The sequence below is a fragment of the Rhinopithecus roxellana genome, chromosome 3 (genome assembly GCF_007565055.1).
Source record: "Rhinopithecus roxellana isolate Shanxi Qingling chromosome 3, ASM756505v1, whole genome shotgun sequence".
Lineage (NCBI taxonomy): Eukaryota > Metazoa > Chordata > Mammalia > Primates > Cercopithecidae > Rhinopithecus > Rhinopithecus roxellana.
This window is the reverse complement of record NC_044551.1, coordinates 164,906,462-164,921,808: the sequence shown is the minus strand read 5'-3', so window position 1 is coordinate 164,921,808 and position 15,347 is coordinate 164,906,462. Positions and strand designations below refer to the sequence as shown.

The following is a 15,347-nucleotide window of genomic DNA, read 5'->3' as shown; positions in this document are numbered from 1 at the left end:
TAAGGTATAAATCATAAGCCAGTATCTTCCACAGTGAGATTTCCTTAGTGCATAGAGAAAGGATTAGGGTTATGTTCCATCCTATATAAATTAGAATCACAACAAATGATAAATGTTCTGAAATTTTTTTTTCTTTTGGCTTGTGTCTTCTTTTGTAGAAATCTTCGTTGCAATTTACTCGCAGAACTGAGCTTTGGAACATTTCAGGCCTGGCACGGAATGCAGTTTTTACACAAGTTGTAAGTGAAATAGAAGATGAATACATGTAAACAACTATTTATGTATAAAAATACATACAATTATTGGTTAGCTGGGTATAATCCCATTATGAACTCTGAAAAGTATGTCTTAAGATCCATTCATTTTTCTCAAATGGGGAAACTAAGGTACAAAGAGGCCAAGAGACGTACATAGCTTATATATGACCTGCTCTGCTTGTGCTAGTTCTGACCTTTGGCATGGGCAAGAAAAGGCATCAAACAAGTGACCCTCAAATTAGCCTTGTTGCTGGGTGGGGTGGCTCAGGCCTGTAATCCCAGCACTTTGGGAGCCACATGTTCTCACTTATAAGTGGGAGCTATACATTGAGTACATATGGACAAAGAAAGGAACAACAGGTACCGGGGAGCTGTTGTTCCCGTGGCAGGTGGGAGGAGGGTGAGAATCAAAAAGCTACCTATTGTGTACTATGCTTATTACCTGGGTGACAAAATGATCTGTACACCAGACCCCTGTGATATGCAATTTACCTGTATTAGAAACCTGCACATGTACCCCTAAACCTAAAATAGAAGTTACAAAAAATAAATGAAGGCTGGGCGTGGTGGTGGCTCATGCCTGTAATCCCAGCACTTTGGGAGACCAAGGTTGGTGGATCACCTGAGGTCAGGAGTTTGAGACCAGCCTGACCAACGTGGTGAAACCCCGTCTCTACTAAAAATACAAAAATTAGCTGGGCATGGTGGCAGGTGCCTGTAATCCCAGCTGCTCAAGGGGCTGAGGCAGGAGAATCGCTTGAACCCGGGAGGCGGAGGTTGCAGTGAGCTGAGGTCATGCCATGGCACTCAAGCCTGGGTGGTAGAGCGAGACTCTGACAGAGATGGGGTTTTACCACGTTGGTCAGGCTGGTCTGGAACTCCTGACCTCAGATGATCCGCCCTCCTCGGCCTCCCAAAGTGCTGGGATTACAGGCATGAGCCACCATGCCCGGCCAATAAATGGAAATGTTGACTCAAAAGAAGGAAGGGAGGGAGGGAAATGAAGAAAGAAAGAGAAAGAAAGAAAAGAAAAATGTAAAAACCCGTAAGGTTAAAGTAAACCCTTCTTCTTCCTATAGATTAAGCACATGAGTTCAGATTACAGCTTTGCTTCTCCTTTCTTTCTTTTCTTTTCTTTTCTTTTTTTTTTTTTTGTGGGTTGGGATGGAGTTTTGTTCTTATTGCCCAGGCTGGAGTGCAATGGCACGATCTTGGCTCACCGCAACCTCCACCTCCCAGGTTCAAGCGATTCCCCTGCCTCAGTCTCCTAGTAGCTGGGATTACAGGCATGCGCCACCACACTCGGCTAATTTTGTATTTTTAGTAGAGATGGGGTTTCTCTATGTTGGTCAGGCTGGTCTTGAACTCCCGACCTCAGGTGATCTGCCTGCCTCAGCCTCCTAAAGTGCTAGGATTACAGGCGTGAGCCACCGCACCCAGCAGTTTAGCTTCTTAATAGCTTGGTGACCTAGGACAAGTTGTGTAACCTCAGTTTCCTCATTTATAAAATAGGGCAATAATATCTAGCACAGAAGGTTGTTGTGAGGATTAAATGTGAAATGCCGATCACAAACACCTAGCAGCCCAATAGATACTCACTGTAATTATTATTATTTTTATAATTTCTGCAAAAGTGATGATTCTTGGGTTAATGTAAAGGCTGATTTTCTTTTATTTCTTCCTATTTCTTTTCTTTTTCTTGTTCACTGAAAAGAATTAAAAAGAAAATAGATTGCAGCATTTTGGAATAAAAATTCTCATCGAAATGAATTTATTCATTTTATTGACATATAAACAAAATGTCGTTTGTTTATTCAGTAAACTTTTTTTTTTTTTTTTTTTTTGAGACAGTTTTGCTCTTGTTGCCCAGGCTGGAGTGCAGTGGCGCGATCTTGGATCACGACAACCTCCACCTCCCAGGTTCAAGCGATTCTCCTGCCTCAGCCTTCCCAAGTAGCTAGGATTACAGGCATGCACCACCAAACCCGGCTAATTTTATATTTTTACTAGAGATGGAGTTTCTCCGTGTGGGTCAGGCTGGTCTCAAACTCCTGACCTCAGGTGATCCGCCCACCTCAGCCTCCCAAAGTGCTGGGATTACAGGCATGAGCCACCACGCCCGGCCCAATAAACATTTATTAAATGCCTAGTAAATTTCAGACATCATGCCAGGCACAGGGATGACAATGAGAATAAGATGTGGTCTCTGCCCTCAAGGAGCCTGATAGTCCAGGAGACTGACAAGTAGACAGGTGATTACATGCAATGTAACAAAGGCTGTGATGTCATACAAGACAAGTGGGAGTATATGATGGGAGTATGGTTTTGACCCGTTCTTCCTTCTCTTAGATTTATCCCTTTTTCTTTGGCTATAAAGCAAAAGAATTGGTCCTATTTTTTTCCTTAACTGTGCAAATTAAACCATGAATTTGAAAAACTTTGCAAAGATAAAAGGCAAGCAGTCAGGCACAGTGGTTCACACCTGTAATCCTAACATTTTGGTAGGCTGAAGGGAGTGGATCACCTGAGGTCAGGAGTTCAAGACCAGCCTGGCCAACATGATGAAACCCAGTCAACCCAGTCTCTACTAAAAATACAAAAATTAGCTGGGAGTGGTGGCAGGCACCTGTAATCCCAGCTACTCAGGAGGCTGAGACAGGAGAATCGCTTGAACCCAGGAGGTGGAGGTTGCAATGAGCCAAGATGGAGCCATTGCTGTCCAGCCTGGGTGACAGAGCAAAACTCCATCTCAAAAAAACAAAACAAAACAAAACAGCAACAACAACAAAAATGAGCAACTTGAAGTAGGACAAGCAACCTGAATTATGGAGGACACTAGAAATAGTGTTTCCTACAGAGTCAGGGCTTCCTACCAACATAGTCACTTCTAGGGTTTTTGACCTGAAAAGTTCTGTGGCATATTTTTCCTTTGCTATCCACTTTTTTTAATTTTTTCTATTTCTTCCCCTGTTTCTCTCCTCTACTTTATCTTCTAGAGACCTAGGTAGTTGCCAAAGGAATAGTGCTTTACGAAGTCTAATGGTGATTTATTAGGTAAAAATAGAAAATGTTTTTTTTTTTTACCTACAAGTTCCATACCAAAAAATGACTATAAACTTTTTATGCAATTTCACACTTTGAAAATGCAGATAATTTTAATTCTATTGCATTTTTCAGAATTCTCAATCGCAATCCTCTGACAACTGTTGAAGATCCGTATCTCTTTAAATTGCCGGCATTAAAATATTTGTAAGTACTATAGTACTTTCATGAGTCATGAGATGATTTATGCTCTTTTTAAATTTTTCATCAAAGATTAAGTATTTTGCATTTAGGCTAAAAAGTCATAATTTAAATTTTAACTGAGTTATTGAAAAAAGTTATTGGCAAAGAAAAGGATTAAGAAAGGATGTGTAATGGTCAAGACAGCCAGCAGGGCAAGAGAACAGTGTTGAAGAACCTGTATAGATTTGGAACATGTAGACACATGGAGGAATATTACTTAACCAAGAAAGCAAAGAAGAATAGGTGTTCATTATTCTAAAAAGGAAGAGAAGAGTAAATAATCAAGATGGCTGAATGCAATATGAAATGAGAAGTAAGATAAATGGTAAAAAAAAAAAAAAAGAAAAAATAATGTGAGTTCTATTCTTGAATATCATTAATTTGATGATGCAAATCAAATTTCTTTAATAAGAGGTCTCTGGAATTCTGTGGCAAATAAACTGTTGAGCTGACTTGTTTTATAGAGAAGCCGATATTGAAGTAATCACATGTCTTTGAATTATCTTTTTAAGTACAGAATGTTTTATTGGGGTTCATATCATGAATGTTTCTGCTTTCTTCTTCAGAGACATGGGAAAAACACAAGTCCCACTTGCAACACTTAAGAACATTCTCACGATGACTATTGAACTGGAAAAACTGTAAGTTATTTTTTTCTTAGATTTATTTTTACTTAATTGGATCTTTAGGTTTGTTTTATTATTTTTTTAAGTCAGGTTTATTGATATATAATTTTCATGTAATTCACCCTTTTTAAGGGTACAGTTTGATGAGTTTTGACAGATGTATAGTTACATAACCACCACTACATTCCCAATATCAAGCATTTCTGTTGCCTCAAAAAGGCCCCTTGTATCCCTTTGTAGTCGATTCCCTCCCCTCACCATCAGCCCCTGTTAGCTACTAATCTGATTTCTGTTCCTATACTTTTGCCTTTTCCAGAATGTCTTATCAATGAAATCATATAGCGTGTCGCCTCTTATGTTTGGCTTCTTTCACTTCGCTTTTTTTTTTTTTTTTTTTTTTTTGAGACGGAGTCTCACTGTCACCCAGGCTGCAGTGCAGCGGCATGACCTAGGCTCACTGCAACCTCCGCCTCCCAGGTTCAAGCGATTCTCCTGCCTCAGCCTCCCGAGTAGCTTAGCTTACAGGTGCATGCCACCACGCCCAGCAAATTTTTGTATTTTTAGTAGAGACAGGGTTTCACCATGTTGGCCAGGCTGGTTTCGAACTCCTGACCTCAATTGATCCACCCGCCTCGGCCTCCCAAAGTGCTTGAGTTACAGGTGTGAGCCACCGCACTCGACCCAGCAGATTTTTCTTTTTCTTTTTCTTTTTTTTTTGAGACAGAGCCTCGTTGCTGGAGTGCAGCAACAAGATCTCAGCTGTGGGGAAAAGAAAGCGAGATCAGCTTGTTACCATGTCTATATAGAAGGAAGTAGACATAAAAGACTCCATTTAGTTCTGTATTTGAGATGCTGTTAATCTGTGACCTTACCTCCAACCTTGTCCTTGCAAGAGACATGTGCTGTGGTGACTTAAGTTTAAAAGGATTTTGGGCTGTGCAGGATGTGCTTTGTTAAACAAGTGCCTAAAGGCTGCTTATGGTTAAAGGTCATCACCATTCTCTTAAATCTCAAGAAAGAGAAAAACATTTGTCTCCTGCCCCTCCCTGGGCAATGGAACATCTCCGGGTAGTACCCATTGTGTGCCTTGTTTACTGAGTGAGGAGAAACCGCCTTTAGGAATAAGGTGGGACTTGCTGGAGCAATACTGCTAAAAGGTTTATGGAGATGTCACATATACATCTCAAGGCACAGCATTTTCCTTTAAACTTACTCATGTTACAAGGATTTTTTGTGCATATGTCTTACTGCTGATTTCCTCCCTACAAGGATCCTGTTGTCCAGCCACTCCCTTATCTTTTTGATGGTAAAGATAATTATCAATAAATACTAAGGGAACTCAGAGGCCGGTGCCGGCGTGGGTCCTCTTTTAGCTGAGCGCCGGTCCCCTGGGCCCCGCTTTTCTTTCTCTACACTTTGTCTCTGTGTTTTATTCCTTTTCTCAAGTCTTTCGTTTCCACCTAACGAGAAATACCCACAAGTGTGGAGGGGCAGGCCACCCCTTCACTCAGCTCACCGCAACTTCTGCCTCCCAGGTTCAAACGATTCTCCTCCCTCGGCCTCCTGAGTAACTGGGATTATAGCCTCGCACCACCACACCCAGCTAATTTTTGTATTTTTAGTGGAGATGGGGTTTCTTGTTGGCCAGGCTGGTCTCAAACTCCTGGCCTCACTTGATCCACCCGCCTTGGTCTCCCAAAGAGCTGGGATTTGGCTCATGAAAGACTTTCCAGGATATGCTTTTGACTACAAAATCATCTTGGCAGTATCTGTGACTGTAATACTAACAATTGTGGTTATAATTTTTTGTCTCATTGAGGTAAGGACAGTAATTCAGGTTTTCAGAATGCAGTCCTGTCTTTTTGTGGATTCAGAGCTCACAAACTGAAAACCAAAGCCACTTCCCCACCTGCTGCTACTTGACATTCTTTTTCAGTCCTTTAAGGCTGAGGTATACTTTGTTCTTTTACTGCAGTATATATTCCAGGATTTTAAAGGATCCTCATTTCCAGGAGGTCTCTGTGAAATGAAACCAAGTTAATCCCACTAGACTATTTTAAGAAGTTGATGTAATAGCAAAATTTCTCCCACGTAAAACGATGTCAACAATTAGATGTACTCACCAAGTCACCCCTTACTCTGCCACTAATTTATTTCCTTGTTGCTGAAATGATGAGAGACGTATAATCACCCTCACGAAGTTGTCATCACCCTGGAGAGGAAGGAGACAGCCAATAGAGAGAACTATTGTCTTGTAGACTTATTAGATTCACACAGTATCATCCTTTTCCAGTGTGTAAGGCATTGTCTAAATAGGTCCAGTTAAAGCACTACAGAGTAGCCATTTAAAAAAAAAATTGTTGGCCACATTTTTAAGTTCACAGGGGAGGGGGAATGTCTCATACTCCAGCCCTCCTGAGCCTCGGCCCTCTGTGAGATGTGTCACCATTTCTTGGACACCATGTGAGACATTCCCCCTCGGCTCAGAGATGCTCAACCTGCATTAACATGTCTAAAGCCTACATCTGGCTACTCTGGGGCGAGTCCTGTTCACAGTGCCCATTCCTGGAGCTTGCCTCTGTTTGCCTTTTGTTCGATTACATGATGTATTACTTTTCCCAAGAGGCCACTGCTAGCATATTGGAAGAGTGATTTAATAAGCTGGCAACCTTGACGCCATGCTCCCAATCCAACCTTATTTGCCTCATTTACCATTTCCATTATTGTGGCAGCCCTCCATTCCAGCCAGATCAGCCCCTCACCATACCCCAGTCACACCATCCGCATTTCTGCTCTTGTCTGTGCATTTGTCCATCTAAAATGCCCTTATTTCACTCTGCCTGTGGGAGTCCCATGAATCTCTCCAAAGCCAACTCAAGTTCATCTTTCTGCTTGAAACCTTCCCTGAATAGGCCAGGCGCGGTGGCTCACGCTTGTAATCCCAGCACTTTCAGAGGCTGAGGCGGCGGATCATGAGGTCAGGAGATCGAGACCATCCTGGCTAACACAGTGAAACCCTGTCTCTACTAAAAATACAAAAAATTAGCTGTGCGTGGTGGCAGGCGCATGTAGTCCCAGCTACTCGTGAGGCTGAGGCAGGAGAATGGCGTGAACCTGGGAGGCAGAGCATGCAGTGAGCCAAGATCGGGCCACTGCACTCGAGCTTTGGTGACAAAGCGAGACTCTGCCTCCAAAAACAAAAACAAAACAAAACAAAAAAAACACCTTCCCTGAATATTCCAGCCCTCCTGAGCCTAGTCCCTTTGTGAGATTTGTCCCCATTTCTTGGACACCATATGAGAGACTTCAGAGGCTGAAGTGGGAGGATTGTTTGAGCCTGGGAGGTTGAGGATGAAGTGAGCTGTGGTCATACCACCGCACTCTAGCCTGGACAACAGAGCGAGACCCTGTCTTAAAAATAGCTACCACCAAAAACTATCTTGGGATTTGAATAGGATTACCTTAAATTTGTAGATTAATTTGAGAATTGACATCTGTACAACATTCTGGGAACGTGGTATTTCATGTCATTTATTCATTTCTTGTTAATGTCTTTCAGAAGAGTTTTAGGGTTTCCATCATACAGATCTTACACGTCTTTTGTTACATAACAGATCTTTGTATTTTTCTTCCTAAATACTTCATACATTTGTATTGCCATTGTAAATGGGACTTACTTCCATTTTCTAATTAGTTATTGGTGGTACATCTGACAAGTATTTGACTTTTGTGTGCTGCTCTCTTGATTTTGTTTCTAGCCACCGTACTGAATCCTCATATTGCTTCCACTAAAATCTTAGCTGATTCTCTTAGGCTTCTTTGACTGTCTAACATTTATCATTTTCATATGCAAATAATGATAGTTTTGTCTCTTCCTTTTCTTTTCGCTCTGTCGCCCAGGCTGGAGTGCAGTGGCCGGATCTCAGCTCACTGCAAGCTCCGCCTCCCCGGGTTTACGCCATTCTCCTGCCTCAGCCTCCCGAGTAGCTGGGACTACAGGCGCCCGCCACCTCGCCCGGCGAGTTTTTTTTTTTTTTTTTTTTGTATTTTTTTAGTAGAGACAGGATTTCACCGTATTAGCCAGGATGGTCTCGATCTCCTGACCTCGTGATCCGCCCGTCTCGGCCTCCCAAAGTGCTGGGATTACAGGCTTGAGCCACCGTGCCCGGCCTGTCTCTTCCTTTTCAATACTTACATCCTTTTCTTCCTTTCCTTTTTTTTTCTTTCTCAGGGCCTTGTTGTCACCCAGGCTGGAGAGCAGTGGTGTGATCTAGCTCACTGTAACCTCAAATCCTGGGCTTAGGGGATCCTCCTGCCTCAGCTTCCAGAGTGGCTGGGACTACAGGCAGGCAGTGAAATTTTAAAACTTTTTTTGTAGACACAAGGTCTCGCTATGTTGCCCAGGGTGGTTTTCCTGCCACTTTAGAGCAGGTTTCCTTTTTTTTCATACTTTTAAGAGTTTTTTATTAGAAATTGTCCATTGAATGTTAGCTAAAACAGTCAATAAAATGCATTAAGTGTCAGCTGCATGCAAGACCCTAAGTTAGATACAGTTAGTCCTCTTCATCAGCAGATCCACATCTTCAGTTTCAACTGGATGAGGTGAATATTTGAAAGAAGAAACAATAAAAATACAAATAGAAAGTACAGTATAACAACTGCTGCCATTGTACAATATCTATACATTTTATTAGTGATGACCTAAAGTACATGGGGCCAGGCATGGTGACTGACACTTGTAGTCCCAACACTTTGGGAGGCCAACCTGGGCAGCATAGTGAGACCTTGTCTTCAATAAAAATAAAAAAAATAGCCAGGTGTGGTGGTATGCACCTGTAGTCCCAGCTACTCAGGTGACTGAGGTGGGAGAATCATTGGAGCTCAGGAGGTTGAGGCTGCAGTGAGCTGTGATTGTGACACTGCACTCCAGCCTAAGTGACAGGACGATCCTGTCTCCAAGTAAGTAAATAAAGTATTTGGGGGGATGTGTGTTGGTTATATGCAAATACTGCACCATTATAAGGGATTGAGCATCCACCGATTCTGGCATGGTCGGGGGGCAGTATCCTAGAACCAGTCCCCCGCAGGATAGCAAGGATGACTGAACTGTGGAAGAATCAAAGCTCTGTTGAACAGCATACAATTCCTGTCTTCAAACAACTTATCAGGTAGATGAGACTTAAAATGAAAAAAGGAATGAATACAGATTTGGAGATAGTGGTTGTTGTGATGGATAATCTCAATTGTGTTTTCTTCCAAAACAGATTAAATCCCACAGGAGGGCATCAAAGAAAGCTAAAGAAGCCTCATCAGTGTTAGAACCCTGAGCCCAAGTTAAGGCATCCAGATGGCCTGGAGCCATGTTTTTTAAATGTTATTATTAAATATTGTTTTTTTGCTGGTTAAATCGATAACATTCTTTACTTTGTGGTTGTGTTCTTCAAAATGAGGATTTTTAACAATAATAAAAATAAAGCTTGTTAGATCATTTTTAATTTTAATAAATTGCTTCCTGAATATTTGACTAAAGAGAAAACTAGGCCAATCTAAGCAGAGTCCAAATGAAGTAGAAAGTCCATAGAGAACGAGGAAAAAAGGAAACTGTTGAACCACGGACACAGTAAAAGGAAAAGACTGGCCGGGCGCAATGACTCACACCTGTAATCCCAGCACTTTGGGAGGCTGAGCTGGGTGGATCGCTTGAGCCCAGGAGTTCGGGCAACCTGACAAAACCCCCATCTCTACAAAAAAATACACAAAAATTAGCCAGGCGTGGTGGTGTGCACCTGTAGTCCTATCTACTTAGTAGGCTGAGTTGGGAGTATCACTCGAACCTGGGAGGTTGCAGTGAGCTGAGGTTGAGCCGTTACACCCCAACCTGGGGGGTGACAGGGTGAAAGAGTGAGACCCTGTCTTTAAAAAAAAAAAAAGAAGAAGAAGAAAGCAAAGAAAAAAATGTATATTTGTGACAAGGTCTGTTTCTGTCTCCCAAGCTAGAGTGCAATGGCAGAATCATAGCTCACTGCAGCCTCAAACTCCTGGGCTCAAGGCATCCTCCTGCCTTAAAGGCCTCCGGAAGGGTTGGGATTATAGGAAGAAGCCACTGCGAGGCTGGATTTTTTTTTTTTTTTTTTTTTTGAAACAAGGTTTGACTCTCACCCAGGCTGGAGTGCAGTGGTGCCATCTCGGCTCACCGAAACCTCTGCCTCCCAGGCTCAAGTGATCCTCCTGCCTCAGCTTCTCAAGTAGCTGGAACTACAGGCACGTGCCACCAAGCCTGGTGAATTTTTGTATTTTTTTGTAAAGAAGGGGTCTCAATATGTTGCCCAGGCTGGTCTTGAATTCCTGGGTTACAGTGATCCACCCACCTCGGCCTCCCAAAGTGCTGGGATTACAGGTGTGAGTCACCACGACTGGCCAAAAAAAAGTTGAAGTGTTAAAATCAAAAAGAAAATTCACCAAGCCATTTTGCATATTTTTCTAGAAACATAAAGGTGTATATATACATATATATATACACACACACACACAGAGAGAGAGAGAGAGAGATACAGATAGATCTGGACTATATACCTTATAGTATCAGTTGGGTATAACTTTGTTGCAGAAAGGACAAAGGGAACTGATTAGGGTTAAGGCGCATATATGTATGTGTATATATATGTGTGTGTATATATATGTATATATATGTGTGTGTTTGTTTTCCCAATTCCTCACAACACTCCTTTTTATTAATTTTTATTGAGATGTAATTTATATACCATAAATTCACCCATTTAAATAAGTGCAGAATTTAGTGGGTTTTAGTATAGCATTCACAAGGCTGTACAGCCATCACCACTATTTAATTCCAGAACATTTTCATCACCCCAGAAAGAAGCCCCAGAATCACTGACCCTACTCCCCATTTCCTCTCCCATTTCCTGGCAAGTATTTACTTCCTATGAATTTGCCCATTTGGGACATTTCATATAAATGAAATCATAAAATACATGATTTCACTAAATAAGACTTTTGTGTGTGACTTCAAACAGTTAAGTAGGCATAACATTTAAACTCTAATCACTGCCCCCTCCCCCTACGTTTTCTTTGAAACAGGGTCTCACTCTGTCTTCCCAGCTGGAGTGCAGTGGTCTGATCACGGCTCACTGCAGCCTTAACCTCCCCAGGCTCAGGTGATCCTCCTACCTCAGTCTCATAAGTAACTGGGACCACAGGCACACACCACCACACCTGGCTAATTTTTGCATTGTTTGCAGAGACAGGATTTCGCTATGTTGCCCAGCTGATCTTGAACTCATGGACTCAAGTGATCCTCCTACCTCAGCCTCCCAAAGTACTGGGATTGCAGGCATCAGCTACCACACCTGGTTATCTTTAACCATTTTTAAGTGTACAATTCAGTAGTGTTAAGTACAGTCACATTGTTCTACAACAAATCTCCAGAACTTTTTCATCTTCCCAAATTGAAACTCTGTACCTATTAAACACTAACTCCCCATAGCCCACAGTAACCACCCTTCTACTTTCTGTTTCTGTGAATCTGACCACTCTAAGTACCTCATGTGAGTGGAATCACACAGTATTTCTCCTTTGGTAACTGGCTTATTTTGCTTAGCATAATGCCATCAAGGGATCTCCATGTCAGAATTTCCTTCCTTTCAAGGCTGAAGAATACATCCATTATATGGATCAATCACATTTGTGTCATCCATTCATCAGTTAATGCACATGGAGGTTGTTTCCACCTTTTGGTCATTGAGAATAATGCTGCTGCATACAAATGTGTATACGTTCCTGCATGAGTATATGTTTGTAATTCCTTTGACTATGTATGAATAGAATTACTAGGTCATATAGTAGCTCTAATTTGAACTTTTTGACTAACCGCCAAAGTATTTTCCACAGTGCTACATGGTTTTACTTTCTCCAGTTTCCCCAAATCCTCTCCAACACTTTTTATTTTTATTTTTTTTAAACAATTACACCCATGCTAGTGAATGTGAAGTGGCATCTTATTGTGGTTTGGATTTTATTTTAATTTTTAAAATCAAAAGAATATACTTGGCCTTAGGTGATGGCTCACGCCTATAATCCCAGCATTTTGCGGGGCCAAGGTGGGTGGATCACCTGAGTTTAGGAGTTCAAGACCAGCCTGGCCAACATGGTGAAACCCCGTCTCTACTAAAAATACAAAAGTTAGCTGGGTGTGGTGGCAGGTGCCTGTAATTCCAGCTACGCAGAAGGCTGAGGCAGGAGAATCACTTGACCCAGGAGGTGGAGGTTGCCATGAGTTGGAATCGCGCCACTGCACTCCAGCCTGAGAGATGCTGTCCAAAAAAAAAAAATATATATATATATATATGTATATATTACACAACACACACACACAGAAAGTGTGTATATATATACACACACTTTTCTAGTATAATAAAATCATTTTACAAAAGAAGTCCATTACTAACACACGCTTGCATGCAAAGCACAAGACACATCTAAGGACTGGGCGTGGTGGCTCACGCCTGTAATCCCAGCACTTTGGGAGGCCCAAGGTGGGGCAGATCACTTGAGGTCAGGAGTTTCCAGAACCAGTGTAGCCAACATAAGTAAAACCCCCATCTCTACTAAAAATACAAAAATTAGCAAGGCGTGCTGGTGGGCACCTGTAATCCAAGCTGCTCAAGAGGCTGAGGCAGGAGAATCGCTTGAGCCCAGGAGGTGGAGGTTGCAGTGAGCAAAGATCCCGCCATTGCACTCCAACCTAGGCAACAGCAAGGCTCCGTCTCATAAAAAAAAAAATACTAAAATTAAGTTGCCAAGAATTTACATGTAGTCCTTTCTACATATAAGACATAAATACCTGACACTTGATTCATTCCCTTCATTCTTCAGCCAGCCTCCCAGGAAAGTCTGGCAAAGATTCTGACATCAGGCAAAGTAATTACCTTTTTCAGTTTATGTTAGGACAGCCTACGTGGGTTTACATTTGGCTTAATACAATACTACCCTACTTCTCCAATAAGTATTTAAGCATTTATTTAAAAAACAATTTTACCGGGCGCGGTGGCTCAAGCCTGTAATCCCAGCACTTTGGGAGGCCGAGACGGGTGGATCACGAGGTCAGGAGATCGAGACCATCCTGGCTAACACAGTGAAACCCCGTCTCTACTAAAAATACAAAAACCTAGTCGGGCGCGGTGGCAGGCGCCTATAGTCCCAGCTACTTGGGGGGCTGAGGCAGGAGAATGGCGTAAACCCGGGAGGCGGAGCTTGCAGTGAGCTGAAATCTGACCACTGCTCTCCAGCCTGGGCGACAGAGCGAAACTCCGTCTACGGTTACCCCCTACTTACATTTTAGATGTGCAATTTATAACTTTTTGTATTACATATATTTTAACACTCATATCAATCACTATTTTTTTTTACCTTTTTTGACTTTTAGCTTTTATACTAGAAGATATACATGTTTTACAGAGCGTCTGTTCAGGTATTTTGAATTTGTCTATGTATTTACCTTTACCAGTGAATTTTATACTTTCATATGTTTTCATGTTGGTGATTAGAGCGCTTTAATTCTACTTGAAGAACTCCATTAAGCATTTTCTGTAGAGCAAGTCTAGTGGTGATTATTCCCTAAACTTTTGCTTGTTTGGGAAATACTTTATATCTCTTTCATTTTTAAAAGACAACTTTGCTTGATATAATATTCTTGGCTGGCAGTTTTCTTTCAATCTTTGACTATATTATCCCATTCTCTCCTGGCCTGCAGAGTTTTTGCTGAATAACTGCTGATAGCCGAGACTCCCTTGTATATGACTTATGTTTTTCTGTTATTCCTTTTAAAATTCTTTCTGTCTTTGATTTTTGACAGTGTGTAATTATAATGTGCCTCAGTGAGGACCCCTTTGGATTAAATCTGTTTGGGGACTTTTGAGCATTATGTATCTGGATGCTTACATCTCTTCCAAGACTTGGAAGTTTTTAAGCAATTTTAATTAATTAACTTTCTGCCCCTGTCTTTTTCCTCTTCTCCTTCTGGAACTCCCATAATGCAAACATTTGTTTGATTAATGATGTCCCATTAGTCCCTCAGTCGTCTTCACTCTTTTTCATTCTTATTATTCTTTTTTCCTCTGACTGAACAATTTCAAAGGATCTATCTGCAAGATCAGAGATGCTTCTCCTCGATCTAGACTTCTGCTGAAGCTCTATATTGTCTTTTATTTGACTCATTGAGTTTTTTAGCTCCAATTTTCATTTGGTTCTTTTTTATGACATCTATCTCTTGTTAAATTTCTCTTTCAGACAATAAATTATTTTGATTTTGTGAAATTTTCTACTGTATTCTCTTGTATTTTGATGAATTTTCTTTTCCTTTCTTTCTTTTCTTTTTTTTTTTTTTTTTTTTTGAGATGGAGTCTCACTCTGCAGCCCAGGCTGGAGTGCAGTGGTGTGATCTCAGCTTACTGCAAGCTCCACCTCCCGGATTCACGCCATTCTCCTGCCTCAGCCTCCCGCGTAGCTGGGACTACAGGTGCCGCCATCAGCCCTGCTAATTTTTTGTATTTTTAGTAGCGATGGGGTTTCACCATCTTAGCTAGGATGGCCTCAATCTCCTGACCTCGTGATCTGCCTGCCTTGGCCTCCCAAGTGCTGGGATTACAGGCGTGAGCCACCGAGCCTGGCCTCTTGCTGAATTTTCTTAAATAATAATTATTTTGAATTTCTTTTCAGCCATATTGTAAATTTCCTTTTCTTTGGGGTCAGCTACAAGAGAGTTGTTTTCCTTTGGTGATGTCATATTTCCTTTCTCATGTTTTTTTGTGTTCCTGTTTTATGTCAGCAAATCTGTGGAACAATCACGTCCTACAAACTTTACGAGTAACTTTAATACAGAAAGACTTTCACCTGCATACGGGTTTTGGTGTGCCAGTTGTGAAGGCTGTGGTGGCTCTGGTTCTGAGTTGATGCAGTGGCATAGCCTTTGTGCAGCTTCTTCAGCTGCAGTCAATGTCAGTGATGACTGTAGGTGCCTCAGTGGCCTAGGCTGTAGGAATGTGTGGCAGTGATAGGGGCAGCACAGGTTGTTAGGTCTTTGGTGGCAAGACCTTTTGGGGTCCTTCTAGTTTTCCCCACAATGGGCAGACTTAGCCAAGAGGGCTTCTCTTGGTGTTAGATC

The 15,347-nt window shown here is 41.8% G+C and overlaps 2 protein-coding genes across 15 annotated transcripts in view; one reads left to right on the top strand and one right to left on the bottom strand.

The window, feature by feature from the left end:
* LOC115896335 overlaps nucleotides 1-8,072 on the bottom strand; it is a 53,024-nt gene extending 44,952 nt beyond the window's left edge. For 2 of the 5 annotated variants that reach the window (XR_004056219.1, XR_004056220.1), the window contains exons 1-2: nucleotides 6,292-8,072; nucleotides 1,857-1,963 (exon numbers count right to left, since the gene is read on the bottom strand). The gene's annotated coding sequence lies outside the window, so the exon portion shown is untranslated. Of the gene's footprint in view, nucleotides 1-1,856; nucleotides 1,964-4,781; nucleotides 4,928-6,291 lie in introns of all 5 variants that reach the window. The other 3 variants (XR_004056222.1, XR_004056221.1, XR_004056218.1) reach the window with 2 other exon arrangements.
* Nucleotides 1-9,653, top strand: part of LOC104668284 (leucine-rich repeat-containing protein 37B-like) — a 51,058-nt gene extending 41,405 nt beyond the window's left edge. For 8 of the 10 annotated variants that reach the window (XM_030926628.1, XM_030926627.1, XM_030926626.1 and 5 more), the window contains 4 exons: nucleotides 159-239; nucleotides 3,435-3,506; nucleotides 4,109-4,183; nucleotides 9,433-9,653. In XM_030926628.1, coding sequence (XP_030782488.1) covers nucleotides 159-239; nucleotides 3,435-3,506; nucleotides 4,109-4,183; nucleotides 9,433-9,487 — 283 coding nt within the window. In that variant the 3' untranslated portion in view covers nucleotides 9,488-9,653. Of the gene's footprint in view, nucleotides 1-158; nucleotides 240-3,434; nucleotides 3,507-4,108; nucleotides 4,188-9,432 lie in introns of those variants that run through there. The other 2 variants (XM_030926625.1, XM_030926621.1) reach the window with 2 other exon arrangements.
* The last annotated feature ends 5,694 nt before the right edge of the window (nucleotides 9,654-15,347 follow it).